Source organism: Siphateles boraxobius, unplaced genomic scaffold (assembly GCF_051911475.1).
Source record: "Siphateles boraxobius isolate OS27281-9 unplaced genomic scaffold, OSU_SipBor_1 65, whole genome shotgun sequence".
Taxonomy (NCBI): Eukaryota; Metazoa; Chordata; class Actinopteri; order Cypriniformes; family Leuciscidae; genus Siphateles; species Siphateles boraxobius.
This window is the reverse complement of record NW_027509192.1, coordinates 2,278,684-2,296,163: the sequence shown is the minus strand read 5'-3', so window position 1 is coordinate 2,296,163 and position 17,480 is coordinate 2,278,684. Positions and strand designations below refer to the sequence as shown.

General features: G+C 36.5%; 1 protein-coding gene across 9 annotated transcripts in view; it reads left to right on the top strand.

Moving 5' to 3' along the window:
• Positions 1-17,480, top strand: part of ap3b2 (adaptor related protein complex 3 subunit beta 2) — a 54,498-nt gene that overhangs the window by 1,265 nt on the left and 35,753 nt on the right. For 5 of the 9 annotated variants that reach the window (XM_077210166.1, XM_077210165.1, XM_077210163.1 and 2 more), the window contains exons 2-4: positions 14,998-15,073; positions 17,100-17,174; positions 17,374-17,469. In XM_077210166.1, the coding sequence (XP_077066281.1) occupies positions 14,998-15,073; positions 17,100-17,174; positions 17,374-17,469 (247 nt within the window). Of the gene's footprint in view, positions 1-5,814; positions 6,417-14,997; positions 15,074-17,099; positions 17,175-17,373; positions 17,470-17,480 lie in introns of those variants that run through there. The other 4 variants (XM_077210159.1, XM_077210157.1, XM_077210161.1 and 1 more) reach the window with 2 other exon arrangements.

Here is a 17,480-nt window from a genome sequence, read left to right as displayed (position 1 = left end):
AAGAGCAGCTGGTATCCTCTATCTATTCTGCTGAAAATTAGTATTGGAAGCGTTTCAGTTATTTCAGTATTGATATAGAAAATCTATATTTTTTGGAAAATCTTATGACTAAAATGTATTAAATTTCAACCCCGCTTTTGGAGGGTTGGCGGGTGTTAATGTCAAGCCCTGGTAATAACCTTAAGAGAACCTATACAGAATGTTCTCTAATGCTTTTTTCAGGTTTTATAACCATAAACTAACATTCTCAGAACATTCTGGGAACCAAAAATGTTAGCCGAGATAACTTGACAAGTTGTTTTTGTCCATGTTCCACACTGATAATACCTTACCCTGGGTTTGTTCACTGTTTAACTTTGGCAATTGGAAGCACAAAATTACAAATGTGAAACTGTTGCTTAAAGGTACAATATGCAAGGATTTTTCTCCACCAGGGGTCGCTAACCTCTTACAATAACAAAGGCGTATACTGATGACGTATATTCCACATTTAGCTGAATTATGGATCTTGTCGTCAAGCTGATGGATCTTTTATGGATAAGTGAATACATTAATGTTTTTAACATGACTGTGGTATGAAGCAGGGCGCGATTGCTAGACGTATAAGTTACCAGCGCCACACGCAACGCGAGTCCCGCGGATATAATAGAATAAGGACATTTCATTCTACCGAACTACACGCAAGTGCTGAATTAATACTCACGCAGGTCAGTTTATTAGACAAATTAAACTTGAGGTAACGCAGCGCTGTTTCACTTGCTCTAACAGTTACACTATCACACTAAACAGCATTTGAGTGTGTTGAATGTTGTTAGTTAGGTTGTGTGTTGGCTGTATGAGACTAAGTACGTTAAGCTAGATCAACATTAGAATAACATCCAGATCATATTCTAACATTTCATCATGTTGAACTAAATAACATTGATTAGTTTTATGTACATTTGCTCACCTGTCTAAAAGTACATGCAACACTCCGTCAAGTTGAAGTTAGTCGCGGACGTGGAGCTCTCGGCATCTCGAAAGATGTTGATCTTCGTTTTAGTCCTCTTTTTGTCTCAAAGTCTGCTTGCCATGCTTGCCATGGTCCAAAATGTTTGAACAAAACAACAACAGCGTGAGCGTCCTGCTAGGCATAACGGGCCAGTTGTCAACATCTGTCGCCATGGTTACTATGGCAGTACCAGGTCAAACCAAGCCTGCCGCACAAGACCTGAAAAGTGAAGCCAAAACGTCTCGATCGCCCCCCGGTGACCGGTCCTAGTATAGCTCATAAACCCCGCCTCCCCGTGTTATTCAATGGGACGTGAGACCAACTAAACAATTCAAATACACTGCACATATCTTTTTTCCAAAGATAGTTTCTGTCTTTCTGTCAAAGATGATTTCAAGTGTTTGTTTTTAAAGTAAGTTTGTTATTAGTTAGTTATTTGATGCTATAAAAACGGCGCTGTGACGTACATGATTGACAGCTGTGATTGACAGGTTCTCTGAGCAAAGTAGTCACTGAAGCAACAACGGACTTTTTTTCGCGATCTTTGGAGGACTGAGGAGATTGGAGCTTTAAATTGAATATCTAAATTTCTATAATTAATTATTTCACACCGACATAATGTGTTGTTCTGCAGCAGAGGCGTGTGCTTGCGCTTGATTCAGCGAGAGTGAGGGCGGGACGTTGATTTTGCGGCTTTACTTCCTGCTCAACTACTGCGCATGTCTGGTCCCGAAATCGCAACTGCGCAGACTCAAGTCCCAAGATGTCAGCGTCATATCGGGACAATGACGGCATCACTTCTCGCCAATGGAAGAGAGCGAAGGGGCGTCGTCCATCTTTTTTTACCAAGGGGGTAATCCATCAGGCGGAAGTTGAAGCTGCCTCCGGGGGCCGCCATTGTAGCTGGCTATCACCTGCTGTTAGCATCCCATTGACTCCCATTCATTTTGCCGTCACTTTGACAGCGAATAACTTTACATCTGAGGCGTCCAAAGACTTCATTTGTCCATTATTTATTTCTAAAGAAACACGACAATGTATAAAAGGCTCCATTACTTTGTATCTTACGTTATAGCCCCGTAGAAGCCATTCTTGTAAAAATAGGCTAAAAATTGCGTCATAACCACGCGACTTCATGTCGCACAATAGAGACATTACCGTATAGACAGGAGGAGAAGCTCGCACAGTCTCGCAGGCGTACTGACGTTAAATTTTAAATAAATAAATATTAAGCAAAATGACAAAATAATTAATCAGAATACTTACCAAAAGTTGCTGCAGGTCGCGCTTCACCGTCTCTGTGCACGATTAACGTTGGGTGACTGTCTATGGGTGATTCAGATTTGTCTTGGCACAGCTACTAGAAGATTTACAACTGTCAGTCAGGTTGCTCACGTGACATCTACGTCATCAAGCTCAGTTTTAGCCTGCGCAGAACGCTTGGCTATCAGGAAGTGAGTGCCCATGTTCGGCTTCAACTCTCTCCGTTGAAATCAACGGGGTCGCTGTGTCCATTTCTTTTACTGTCTATGTTTTTTACAGTCTATGGGTCAAACCTGGCGGAAACCGAGGGTAACGCGGATATGACGTCATTGACTGGCAACTCCTCAGTCCTCACCCCTGCTCACACGTCCCGTTTCCTTGGTTAAAATCAAAATTTTCTCACGATTTACAAATTGTTTGAAACATTTGGGATATTGTAAGTAATCAACTAAACAAAATATATAACATTGGCCTAGTGGTTTTTGGATATTTTACTGCAAAAATCCTACATATTGTACCTTTAACACAGGGTTAAAATTGGTGAACTATTTTACATTGTCTACATCTTCTTTTGCATCTAAAGCTATCTTTACATTAAAGCTGGCATCTTCCTCCATTTACCTCCGTCTCTTGTGAAGTTTAGATCTGTAACTGAGATTGATAATGTGGAGAATATTTCTGCTGAGGTCATGTGACATGCTCTTCCTGTAGCTGGTGGTTTCAGTGATTGTTTGCGGCTTGAAATGTCTGTTTTATTGTTTATCCAGTGTGCTTTTGACGCTTGGACTCCGTGTTGTTATCATTAACTAAAACTTAAATGAAAACCATTAAAAAAAAATTTTGGTAATTAAAATAAAGCTGAAATAAAACTCAATTACTAAAATTTGAAACTAAAACTGAAATAAAAAATTATTTAAAAACTAAACAGAAATATTAAAAAAACAACAGTAAAAATGACAAAATTACTAAAACTTATAGTAAAATTTAAATGAAAAAAATAAAAGTTAATTCAAAAATATTAATAATACTATAGAATATAAAGAATGCTAAAATAACTCTGCTTAGATGAATCTGGGCTTTCATTTAGTTCCTGTCATTTCTCTCTCAGACAGTAGAGGGAAGCAGATGCACACGTTTTCACATTACTTTTATGGCAGTCTGTTTGAGTTCATTTGAATATATAGATAAATCACATGTCAACAAACCTGACTTTACTAATGCTTTACTCCTCGATGGTGCTTAAAATAATGTGTTTGAAATGACGTTCAAATGACATATCTTTTCTTTTTTCTATATTATCCAATGGTCAGGGAAATGCTGTTTAAAAGTTTGGTGTCAGTAAGAGTTTTGAATGTTTTTGAAAGAAGTCTCTTATGCTCACAAAGGCTGCATTTATGATCAAAATGATCTAACATGTACTGTAACTGATCAGTTAAAACAGTGCTATTGTGAAATATTATTACAATTTTAAGTACAATTTAAAATAACTGTTTTCTTTTTGAATGTCTTCATTCCTGTGATCAAAGCTGAATTTTCAGCATCATTATTCTAGTCTTCAGTCACATGATCCTTTAGAAATCATTCTAATATGATGATTTGATGCTCAAGAAACATGTCTGATTATTATCAATGTTGAAGACCGTTGTGCTGGTTCATATTTCATATCTTTCAGGATTCAGGATGAGAAAGTTCAAAAGAACAGCATCTATATTTTAAATGTAAAGCTTTTGTAACATTATGAATGTCTTTTTTGATCAATTTAACGCGTCAGTAATTAAAAAAAATGACTGACCCCAAACTTTTGAATAGTGGTTGGTGAAATAGTAAAGTAATATTTTGCTGGACATACAGCACTGATTCTTCGGGGGCGCTATAACACCACAGTGTGTGTCTGAGAAAGAAGATACAGAACAGATTGGAGGATCAGTTTTTAATTTGGACTTTTTTACTTTCTTTTTTTAGTCGTATATCGTTAATTCAGCAGTGCATGTTATTATAAATAAAAATCGTTTATCGGAATAATAATTATCTTCACTTCTGAAACAACTTTCCTGTTTTGATGATGTCATCAAGGCAACGATAATATTAACCAATAATTTAATAGCATCTGATCATATTTTACACTCCCTATCCTTGTTTATTTCCCACTTAATATTTCACAGTATGACCATAAAATGCACAGTGAATGCGTTTCTTTATTGTGAATGAGCCATAAACGTTCGTGACGGAGGCTGACATATATTTTTCTCTCTGCGTAATCATCACTTTCTGGTTTCTGTGCGTGTGTGTGTGTGTGTGTGTGTGTGCTCTCCATCTCTGCTCCGTTAACAGCTGAATTAACAGAGAATCTATAGAGAATCACGCTCAAATATTTGTGAGATTGCTGTCTGCGAGTTTAGAGAGATTTGGGGTTTCTGATGCAGGAGAATGTCTCTTTAGAGGTCAGTGGCTTTTAGCACTGCAGTGTGAATTCTGCGTCTGACTGTGAATTCGGCTCTTCCCCTCTCCACGTTATTCAGGGCTCAAAAACACCACTTGAATCAAACTGTATTGGACCGTATGACAGTGAATAGATTTGATCAAACTGAATCAGACAGAAGGAAAGTGATTTGAGCTGAATCGGACTGATTCAAATGAATCAAACTGTATTGGACAGAATGAGAGTGAATCAGTTAGAATTGATCAAACTGAATCAGACAGAATGAAAGTAATTCGACCTGCATCAAACTCATTCAAATGTTAGAAAACTGTATCAGACAGAATGAGACCGAATATAACTGAATCAGATGAATTCTAATAAATCAACCTGTACTGAACAGAATAAAAGTAAATCAATCTAAATTAGAACGATTTACATTGAATTGAATTTCAATTAAATTAAGTGTATCAGACAGAATGTCAGTGATTCAAACTAAATCATACCGATCAAGCTGTATCAGAAAGAATGAAACTAAATCATTTTAATTTCTTAACTGAACTGGACAGAATGAAACTATTTACTGTAATAAATGAATTTCGGTAAATGGAACTGAATCAAACTGATGCAAATAAATCAAACTGTAACATACAGAAGGAAAGTGAATAAAATAAGCAAATCAGTCTAATCTTTGCTGTAAAACCTGTTATTTCAAATTTTAAAGCAAATTTTGTGTAAAAAAAAAGTGAATCTTTGGCAAATGGATCAAATAATGAGTCAAAAAGCAAAAATGTGAATGCTGATGGATAGTTAGCATAGGCTATAGTGTCACACTCAAGACAACATGAATGTCTCTATGTGTGCATGTCTGCGCTGTTGGGTTATTTAGCATTCAAAGCAAATTAACATCCCAAGGAGGGGGTTTTCCTGTGAAAGCCTTTTCTCAGAGCAGCGTTTCTAGCTGAGTCATATCACAGGGAGAGGCAGTCGGCCGTTGCAGAAAATACGATGGAAAAGAGGACGAGGGACAGAAAAATGTGCCAGGGAGCTGGGAAAGAGCGATGGTGTGAATGAAAGGAGAGAGAGAGAGAGGTGGGGGAGGGGTTATGTGTTAGTGGGCGGGGTTTAGCTCTGCTCGACCATCAGAGCAGTGTGTGCAACATCAGTCGGCTCTGAGCAGGATGAGAACAGCTTTTATGTCACCTCCCTTCTCGTGTCCTCACGCGATAGACGGAAAAGACGCAGAGCGCTTTCAAGCCTCCACATCCGCTTGATGGACACAGCTGAAGACCAGACCTGAGGATTCAGCACAACAGGCTGTTACGTGCTTGTGCTGGGGAGTTTTTCAGTCTACTGTTGCTTTTGAGACGGAATCTACAGGTGTGTGTGTGTGTGAGAGTGCTCGACTCCTCAAGAATCATCTACAGGTGTGTTTGCCTGCCTTGGAGGATCTAAACAGGTGCAAAAGTTTTCAGACTACACCTTGAGGATGACCACCATGCAGAAGTTGCTCCAGCTGCCGGTGAACGCGGTGAACATGGTGAAGAACGCGCAGGGGGTCGGTCAGGGGGAGGAGGAAGCTCTTAGCCCGGTGCTGACGCCCGACAGCGGCCCGCAGAACTGGTACAACGCCGTCCAGCCCGAAGAGCTCCGACACCTGAAATTCGGGGGGGCAGGGGGGGAGTGGTCTGAGGAGAGACCTGTACAGGAGGAGGGGCTCACCAGCGTTCAAACGCAACCCTTACGGTATGATGACACACACTTGAAGTGATGAACAGCTGTGTGAATGATGCCTCTGCAACGCTACATTTAAGACACTTTGTCTCTTGTGACTTTGGACACAAATGTGTTGATGCCAGTACAAGATGTACATTTGGTTTCAAATTTAAATTTAAAATTAGAATAAATTTGTAAAATTAGGGTAGCTCTTATAATTTGGTCTTTGAAGAATTTGATGACAAATTTATATACATTTAAACATGTTTAAATTTTCGCTACAAAATTTTGTTCAAAATTTTAATTTAAAATTTAAATTTCTAAGTAAAATATATAGAACAAAATATTTTTTATATTTAATTTAGATTTAGATTTTTTTGAAAAATAGTCACTTATAATAAATAATAAACTATTAAGTATTAAGAAACAGCAAGTGACATGTTGAATTAAACAAAATATTTAAGTCGAAAGACAGAAATGGTATTTTATTGTTAAACATACACTAACAATCTTTGTTTTATTTGCAATAAAAAATAATTGTGTAATAATAATTAAAACCTAGAAATAAATTTGTTATATATATGTGTGTGTATATGTGTATATATATATATATATATATATAAATGAATTAATAAAATTAACATAGCTTATATCATTTGGGTTTGGAAGATATTTTATGATATACATAAACAGTATATAATTATATAAGTAAATACTTAAAATTGTAAATATATATCATATCATGTGGTCTAAGTTCATATCTCTAAGATCCCTGACTTTTGATTGACATTTGAGCACAGTTTTAAACATTATTGAAATCTCTTCTGAAACTTGCTTTCTCTGAGAAACAATTAGTGATTTTCTTCCCTACTGGATCTTCTCCACACGTGGTTATACTTCTTGAGCAGAGGGTTTGTTTTCTAGCTTTAGTTGGTGTAAGAGTCACTTGTGCACACGCTCGTACAGTAACACCCGAGTCAGAGAAGACTCTCGTCGAGATCCAGAACTGTTGGCAGAGACTCTAAAGAGTATCAGAGATTGTGTCTGTGCTCTTCAAAGTAAAAGAGAGAGAAACCCTGTGGAGTGTTGAATTATGAATAACTTTAATAATATGGAGCTCAAAGTGTCTCATGCATGAAGAAGGAGATGAGATATATATTGCAAATCAGATTCTCTGCTGGGATCTTATATATTTAATTATGTATGGTCATTACATTATGCTAAAAATGGCTTTGCATTTACATTAGTTAAATGTTCCTCTCATACAAAAGGCAGATGTGAATGCTGGGACAATGCATTTCTAGTGCTTTATGCTGTTGAACATATTGAAGATGTTCTTGCTTTAGGAGATGCTCGAGTTTTAGTGTCTGTACACTAAACCAGATGTTTTATTATTCACATAGCTACTGTAACTTTATACATCAACAACAATTCATTTGAATTCATTCATTTTTTAATTATCCTAACTATGTTAACTATCCTAAAATGTTAACTTCAAGCATCAAGCTGATGTATATATACTGTATATAATATTTAAAAAAAAAATCTATTCAAGTTTGTTTGTTTGTTTGTTTGTATAGAACTTTGTACAATACATATAGTTTCAAAGCAGTTTACAGTGCTTTAATATTATAACATATATAAAAAATTTTTTTTTGAAAATCGGTTTATTTAACTTAACAGCATATACCTTATATTAGCTATGCAAGCTTTATGCATTTTGTAAAAAAAAAAAATTGTAACATTGAAACATTTTGTATTGTAAATAGTTTTTGTGTGTGTGTGTGTGTGTGTGTGTGTGTGTGTGTGTGTGTGTGTGTGTGCGCGTGTGTGTGTGTGTGTGTGTGTGTGTGTGTGTGTGTGTGTGTGTGTTTTCAATTAATTAATTAATTAATTAAAAAAAGTTAAGTTATTTCATTCTAAAGGTTAGAGTGTGTTTTGGGCTTGCCAGTTTTCCATTGTTGTAAATATACCCAGCGTCAGATCTATCGTCAGGACTAATTAATTTGCTAAAAGCTTGAGTATGTAAATCAAAGCATTGAAGCTCAGGCACTGCAGGTCAGGAGGGAAAGTGATTACAGGTTTGCATTCCCTCTCATGCACCAGTTCATATTCGGAGACTTCCCGTCGCTCTCCTGTAATGTATGACACTGTATTTATTATCCAAAATGAAATACAATGCATTCAGTTTCTGCTCAATGCTCTGGAATATGACATATGATAATCTGGTGTAATGTTGAGATGATGTATTTGATTGTAGCATGTCTGCTGATTCACCAAGCCCATGTTCATCTTCTGATCACGACTCACCGTGTGTATGTGTGTGTGTTTGTGTGTGAGGGAACCGAAGCTGACAGAGTGCATCCACACACACTCACACTCTGATAAGTGGAAAGAAATACCACCCTTACTTTCAAACACACACACACACACACACACACACACACACACACACACACACACACACACACACACACACACACACACACACACACACACACACACACACACACACACACACACACACACACACACACACACACTGACATGATACACTAATATTTGACAGTGTGTATACGGTGGTGTGAATCTCTGCAGACCCCTTCCAGCTAATGAAAGCCGCCGAGGGACTCTTTAATCAAGAAACACAGCGATAGATAGTTGTGTTGGGTGGGAGACTCTGGCATAAAATCTATTCTCTGGAGTTTATTGCTCTCTTTGTTGCTGTGGAAACCAGAGAGCGGGACCTGGGTGTGTTGTGAGATATCATAGTCGTTTAATTCCAGCGACGGGTGCGTGATAGACACCCGGGGAATGTTTTTAATTAGCGAATTGTGTTATCTCGGCCAGCTCGTAATGTGTTCAAGCCACAGCTTTAGAGGAAACACGCTCGCTCTGATTGGTTCTTTCGGAAACCACGGTGACATGATTAGGCGTGTCATAATGCTTGACATGTTTTCATTCATCAAGGTTCTGATCTATGATGACACCCAGTGTTGCATCACTGTAGATATTGATAATGTTTGGCAGTTCACAAGCAGTGGTGTAGTCTAGTTTTTTGTAGTGAGTATACTGTGATGTACCAGCCCAACCCCCCCCCCCCCCCCGCCTAAATGCCCGCCCGCCCGCCGCCGCCGCCGCCACCCATTTTCTACTGTTTAGTGCTACTCAACATCTAACTCAGCCAGTAAAGAGCTACATTTAGCCTTAGATGTTATATGAATATGGTCCCTGAAGCACAGGTTTTATCAGCTGACAATTAAAAGACTTAAACATTATAAGCACAAATAAAAATTTACTTTTTAAAAACTTGTGTGATATTCCTTTAAAATTATGTTTTAATAGATTTGATTATTATTATTTTAAAAAGTACATCTTACTATGCAATTTGTTTCATAATTCCCTCGAGTTACTTTATTTATCTCTACAAACTTTTATTTTGGTGGGTTGTAAATTAAAGCCATTTGAGCTTCTGTGTTTTAATAAACTATTATTATTATTATTAGGCCTACTTGAAGTTTAATCTACTGTGCAATAGTAATATATTTCTGTTATATTTTCTTCAAGTTATACAAAACTTTGATTTTGACAGGTTGTCATGAAGACTTTAAAGTTTGTGAGTGTGTATATGATACGAATGAATGACGATAGTTTTATCCAATGAAATGGTAAAATTCTTGTGAAGTGACTCTCATAAAAGCTCTGCAATGAAGTTCAAATGTGTTCATGTCCTCCTCATAGACGCTGAAAACACCACGAGTGTCACGCCCGCGTCAGTGTGTAGGAGAGCACACATTGAGCGCTCATTCAGAGAAACACGCAGAACATTCAGAGTTTATTTCAATAGCAGTCTTTTTGAGCTTTAATATTCATAGTAGTACATATCGAGATTTGATTCATTGTATCATTACTTTTGATTTATTCATAAAAAATGGCCAAATTGCGTGACGTTCCACTTTACAGTAGGCTAAATTACATTTGTTGCTGGATTCCGCGATTCGATCCGTGTCGCTGCGCAAACACAGACGTCACGGGGGGGTGAATTTATGAATGAAAGTTCTTTCACAAAACGATGTTGTTATGCATCCTCACGCTTTTTAAAGTGGGTATACGGAGATCTTTGACATTTTCTAGTGGGCATACGGAAATCCTTGACATTTTCTAGTGGGTATACGGCGTATACCTGCGTATCACGTAGACTACACCACTGTTCACAAGTTACTTTGTAAATTACAGTACTACATGAGTATGTAACCAATTTGGAATTTGACTATAGGCTACTACAGAATTACAACCAAGGCTGCACGTATTTGATCACAAATACTGTAAAAACTGTAATATTGTGAAATATTCAAAGAATTAGAAAGTTCAAAAGAATAGCATTTATTTAAGATCTTTTGTAACATTATGTTTTTACTGCCACTTTTGATCAATTTAATACATATTAAATAAAAGTATTAATTCATTTCTTTAAATAAAATAAAATAAAATGATGACCGACTCCCAAAACTTAAAAGCAACAAAACTTTAACGCTCTTTATCTACTGGCCCCGGTCAGGGTAACGGTTCCCAAATTTTCATTAGCCCCACCACAAAAAAGTAATAAATAAATAAAATAGGCCTAAATAATAAATAATAAATTGTCTTCATTGTTTTTGACCCATAACCTCAATAAATAAGGTTGTGACAACAAAACGACTTGCCTAACTCATATAAATTCACAAATATCATTAAAGACAAGTAAACTGTCAGTAGAACAAACATACAAATAAAACAAACACTGCTTTTTGTGTTTTTCAGGTAAGTCTAATACACTCCAAAAAATGCTGGGTTGTTTTAACCCAATTTTGGGTCAAACATGGACAAACCCAAATGTTGGATTAAAAATGCAACTTAAAAAATTAACCCAACGGTTGGGTTTGTCCATATTTGACCCTTTTCAGGTAGAGAAAATGAATAATCAAATGTAAAATAGAACTGCATAGTCTAAACTATGCTGTATAAACTAGATATAGATAAATTCTTATTACAGTTACAAAAGTTATTCAGTCAAGGGCAGTGAGTGATTTATTCTTTGTCCTTTGTTGATTGATTAGCATTAAAAACACAGACTTTAAGAGCTGAACGGATCCAATATACTGTTACACTTAAGATATAATAGATTATGTTTTGTAGGAAACTCCAGGAGACCGGCATTTTTTGATGTCATTTTGTGTGAATATGTCCGTTCAAGCGCAAGAAGACATGAAAGAGAGCTCAGTTCAGCATTCGCACACTGTCTAAGAAGCAGCTTTCTGGGCACTTCTCACACGATTGAATCGAGTTCTCTTTCACGTCTTCTTCCTGCGCTTGAATATTTAAATTGGCAAGGTTTAAAAACACATGCAAATAATAAACTTTTGTGATGCATTACTGGCCCGATTGAGCAACTGACAATTGCGTCAACTGTCCCGTATGATGTTTACGCTGGCCGCGGGCCATCAGGCAGTCCTCATTTATAAATCTGACAGCTATATATCGCTGTTTATGAATATTATGATCATCAAGAATCATCATTATCACAGAATAAGCATCATTTATTAAAAACACATATAGTTCTCTTTGAATCTGAGCATAGTTGAGCCAAGACTGTGCATATAACTGGATTCGATACTAGATGTGTTCATTCATTTGGTCTATGAGTGAATGTGTCTATATGTGTGAACAGATGTCCGTCTGTTGATTTAAACCAAGCCAGTGTGATTAATGGTGAGAGAGAGAGAGAGAGAGAAAGAGAGAAAGAGAGAGAGAGAGAGAGAGAACGAGAACAAGAACGAGAGACTCGTTCATCTCAGGTCTCCCAGAACTTATCTCTGACACCCACGTGTAAATGAGTTCAAAACAGAGTGAAAGACAAAAAAGTCAAGCCAACGTCTCTACTTTGACTTTGCTATATCTATGCTATAGTTACTATGGACAAAGGGGTTATGGGCTTATACTTCCCGCACACAGGATGTCAGACGGACTCATCTGTGTTGTTGGATTGACCAGTTGACAGATCCATGATCAGATATGGGACTTAATGTCACCGCTAAACTTTGGCCAATCAGAATGAGTTTGGCTCATCATGTGACTGATGTGTAGCTACTTAATGAAGTGATCTTTCCTGACCCCTTGTAACGCTCTGACCAGGATAACTCTCGTGAAAGCAATGGAAGAAAGAGCTTAAAGGCGAAAAGACTGTATTACACACATTTAATGGCAGGTACATAGGCAACGCTATCCTCATACATGAGGGTTCACACTTTCTTAGCGTCACAAGATGAAGTAAGAAAACAAAAGTATAGCAAGAAGGTAGAGCACGCTTATCCTCTACTGTGGTTCTCATCTCACACTCACAACTCAACAACATCATGACACATAACGCACGTCATGAATGACATGATCAGTCTCTTAAAGGGCCCACCGCACAATAATGTGATGCATGTAAATACACAGTTTCGTTCGTTACACACTCTTGACTCATTTGTAGTAGAAATACAGGATCTCTTACATTTAGTTACATGCAAAGAGTGTTCAATATTTATATTTTTGCTCATTTGAGCTAATATTAATAGGTTTTCCCAGACGTCTGGAAGATTATCTGCTTTAATAATTATTGTGGCACTGTTTGGAGACACAGACATCAACTAATGAGAACATGAAGTCAGTTTAGATTAACAAATAATTAAATTCATCTTTAATCTTTAAAGACCCTTTGAAAAGGCATGTTTCATTTTTTGTGTTCATGTATATTGTGAAACAGGGACATTTTGAAGGTGTGCTCCCTTTTTTGTAAATAGCTAGTAGCTTTTAGTTTAAGCCACAGCCTGGCAAAATCACACTTGATTGCTTGTACTATGGGTAAAAACAAGGAAGACAATTTTAAAGTGAATAAATCGACACCTTATCCTTTGTGAGTGGAAAATAAGCCATTAGTATTGGCACAAACAAAGTCACATCATCAAACCAGAATTAGCTGATTGCTAACGCTAGCAGACAGTAGGCTACTTGTAAAGGGAAAGGATATTCGCATTCCTTGGTCTTTATGACTTATTCTAGCCGAAAAAGCAACGTTTTAACCTGAATTAAGCTAAAGAAGCTAATTTTATTATACTGCACCCTGTCAAATGAGATATGCTGACAAGGAAACTTTTTTTTGAAATATACACTGGAAAAGCTTAAATTTTGTCGTAAATTTGGCAGATTGTTGTTGACGTTTATTAAACTTCTTAAAAATTCTTCTTTAAAACAAACATGCATTTATATATATATATATAGAATTAGCTGATTGCTAACGCTAGCAGACAGTAGGCTACTTGTAAAGGGAAAGGATATTCGCATTCCTTGGTCTTTATGACTTATTCTAGCCGAAAAAGCAACGTTTTAACCTGAATTAAGCTAAAGAAGCTAATTTTATTATACTTTGAGATACAAATTTCATATAATCAAATTCAATTGAATAAAAAATTACTTTAATTATTGCAAATGATAATCTTAAGGTGAGTTAATCTGTATTGCAAATAATTTTGAGAGTTTTTAGGCTTTCCTTTTTATAAAATTTAAATCTTTAAAACCTTAAGGGAAATTACAGTAATTGCTTTAAACTCCTGCAAGAGGGTAAGAGCAAAACAGTACATACCCATAATGCTTTGCTACATGAACAACCAATCAAAGCTGTTTGCACTTCTATGCTGGGGTGCTACAATACTACTTAATTGATTTTGTAAGATTTCATTGGCAATTGTTATATATACATAAGCTTGGCAAACTTTTATGGATATTTTAGTCTTTCTCCTCTCAATCAATATAAAACTGTACTTGCGTGAGTAGAAAATGGCTGCCTGTGGGTGGAACCAAGATGGCCACTGAGTGAACTTACTTGAAAGGATCTTTCTCAGAGGAGATTATTGCTCAGAAGTTCCTCTTTCAAAGAAGATTTAATGGAGATCTCATTTATAATTGAGTATCAATTTTTATCAGATGTTTCTCCTGTATTTTTTTAGGAAAATAAAGAGAGTCATAAAAGAGGCAGATGTTGACATACAGCAAGGGTATAGTGATATAAAATAAATGTGGATGGTTCAGCTAAGATCATTTGGTTTTGAAATAAATTTAAAGGAAATTGACTTAATTCTGAGATCACTGACTTTTGATGGCAGACTTTGGTAACTTTTGGTATCACAGTTTAAGACTTTTTTTTGTAGAGGAGACGAGTTTTTATGACTCGAGAGAGAGCAAAAGCCACAAATGTACTGCTATTAATGTTGAGGAGAAACAACAGAGATCTATTTGAGAAAGAATAGCTATTTCTTTCGTGGCTACATATGGCTTATGAAAGTCAAATCATGCTGTTGAGGGTATTTTTGTGGGTGTGTTGTCTATTCTGGTTCTCCTTTGATGGACGGTGTGATTTCATTTGCTCTGGTTTGTTCTTCTGAACTCGTGAATGTCCGCAGGGCTCTTAAAGAGCAGAAATTAGTCTGAATGATTCTTGAGTTCCTCTTGTAATGGACACCTTTCAGAGATTTGTAAATGATAGAGAACCAGAACAGTTGATAAAGCCTCTGTCTTTTTTGTTTTCCATCTTCAGACATGATGACCTGAAGGAGATGCTGGACAGTAATAAAGACTCCCTGAAGCTGGAGGCCATGAAACGCATCGTAGCGGTGAGAAAAACACACACACTTCAAAACTTTATTTTACTACTGTTTTTTTGTCTTGTTTTCCAATACAAATATCTAAACATTCTTAACCAAGATACATTTATTTGAGATATAAAATCTCAAATCTTATTAAAAAAAAAAAAAAATCAAAATTAAGTTTTTGCTTAAAACAAGAAAAAAAATGTCTGTCAAGGGGGTGAGAAAAATAAACTTGTTTTCCCTTTGAATTAGGTTTTATTTTTCCCACCCCCATTGGGAGATATTTTTTTCTAGTTTTAAAATCACTTAATTTTATGGAAGTTTGTTTCCGCTACTAAATGAAAAAAAGTCTTCGGAATAAAATAAGACAATTCTTATCTCACAATTCTAATTTTTTTTTTACATTTTCTCTCAGAATTGTGAGTTATAAAATCCAAATTGTGAGATATAATTCTGAGAAGAAAGTCAGCCTTGTTTCCCCCTCATCATTGGACTTCATAAATCGCAATTGCAACTTTATACCATGCAATTCTGAAAAAAGAAATTGCAGTTATCTTTTGAAATGTTTCATTCAGTGGCGGAAACTATAGCTCCCATATAAAACAGAGCGCCGTGTGCTGGGTAATGTGTCCCACAATGCAATTCTATAAATTTCACTGTCTCATGCACCAATGTTGTTTGATGCACAGCTGGACTGTAAAATGTGGCATAATTGGCAATAAAGTCCCAGCATCCCTTCTGAGACATCAGATTTAGTTTTTTCAGCTGTAATGATGAAACAGAACAGAACCAGAAAACTGTCATATACATGGGAAACTAAGTCAGATTAAAAAAAAAAACCTGATTGTTTAGCATTTCAGGAAGAGATATATGTAATCATGTCTGTAATTATATGACTGAGTAAATAGACAGAAGGCTGTAATCGTGGGCAGTAAATGCCGCTGTGTGTTTGGTGAAGTCTTGACTCTCGCTCCTTTGTAAGTGTTGCATCAGGTCTGGTTCTGTAGCGAGACGAGGGATTTCAGCAGCGCTTTGGAAACGGGACAGAAATGCGTAATGCGTTTAATATTCATGAGCGGTTTTAGTGTCTGTCTATTGTGTAGGATTAGATCAGGACTGAAATATTTATCACTCAGAGCTCGGGAGCCATGAACAGCCACCCGATACTGTTTCCACAGAGCACAGGTGGCAGCGGCAGCAGGTGTAGATGATTCCTTCGGGATCGCTCCGAACGCAAATGATTCAAGTCAAATTTGACCCTATTTATTTTTTGCTTTTTACTGTGAATAATCCATCAGTACATGTTATAAAAAACGTGTTCTTGTCTAGTTGCAAACAAATGCGAGCAGTATCATCATAACAAAATTGCCCTCTTTCTCATAAATAGTGCTTGAAAGTCACTGTTCATTTTCGTTAATTGGTGTTTTATTATACTTTCTGTATTGTAGTGTAATGCTATCCTTATGGTTTCTGATCTGATCTGGTCGCATAAATAAATTAGATTAGGTGAAAGTAATATGTTTATAAAATATAAATGTATTTTTATATTATTTATATAAGAAATATATATGATTTTCTTTTTTATAAGGAGACTTTTTTTTGCATACACTACCGTTCAAAAGTTTCGGTTTAGTAAGCCTTTTTTAACACAATATATTTCTATTTCAAATAAATTCTGTTCTTTTGAACTTCTTTTGATCTATCTATCTATCTATCTATCTATCTATCTATCTATCTATCTATCTATCTATCTATCTATCTATCTATCTATCTATCTATCTATCTATCTATCTATCTATCTTGTGATTTCTTTTAAAAAAAACTCACAAATTAAAGTAAGTTCAAGGGATATTTCACCCAAAAATTGAAATTCTTTCATCATTTGTTTTTTAGGTGAACTGTCCCTTTAAGTGTCCAAAGGTTTTCTCTTCCCTGCAGTTAATTGATCAATTAAATTGACAGTAAAGACATTTATAAAGAATTGTTGGTGAACTCAATCAAACCATTTCCACATCTAAATATTGCCCTGTTTGTGTGTGCTGTCCGACAGATGATCGCCCGGGGGAAGAACGCGTCCGATCTCTTCCCTGCAGTGGTGAAGAACGTGGCCTGTAAGAACATCGAGGTGAGTGAGTCAGGAAGTGGCTCAGAGCTTACAGGATATCAGCTTTTCTGGGTATTATTAAACTTTAATCTTGTGTTAATATGCCATGGCAATGTGGTTCTGCTCATGAGTCACTCTGAGCTCAAGTGCTGAGTCACAAAAACACATGAAACACCACATCAGAGCTCAGAGATCAGTGTATGTGTGTTTTCTCTCTCAGGTGAAGAAGCTGGTGTATGTGTATCTTGTGCGCTACGCTGAAGAACAGCAGGATCTCGCTCTGTTGTCCATTTCCACCTTCCAGAGAGGACTGAAGGTCCTAAAACA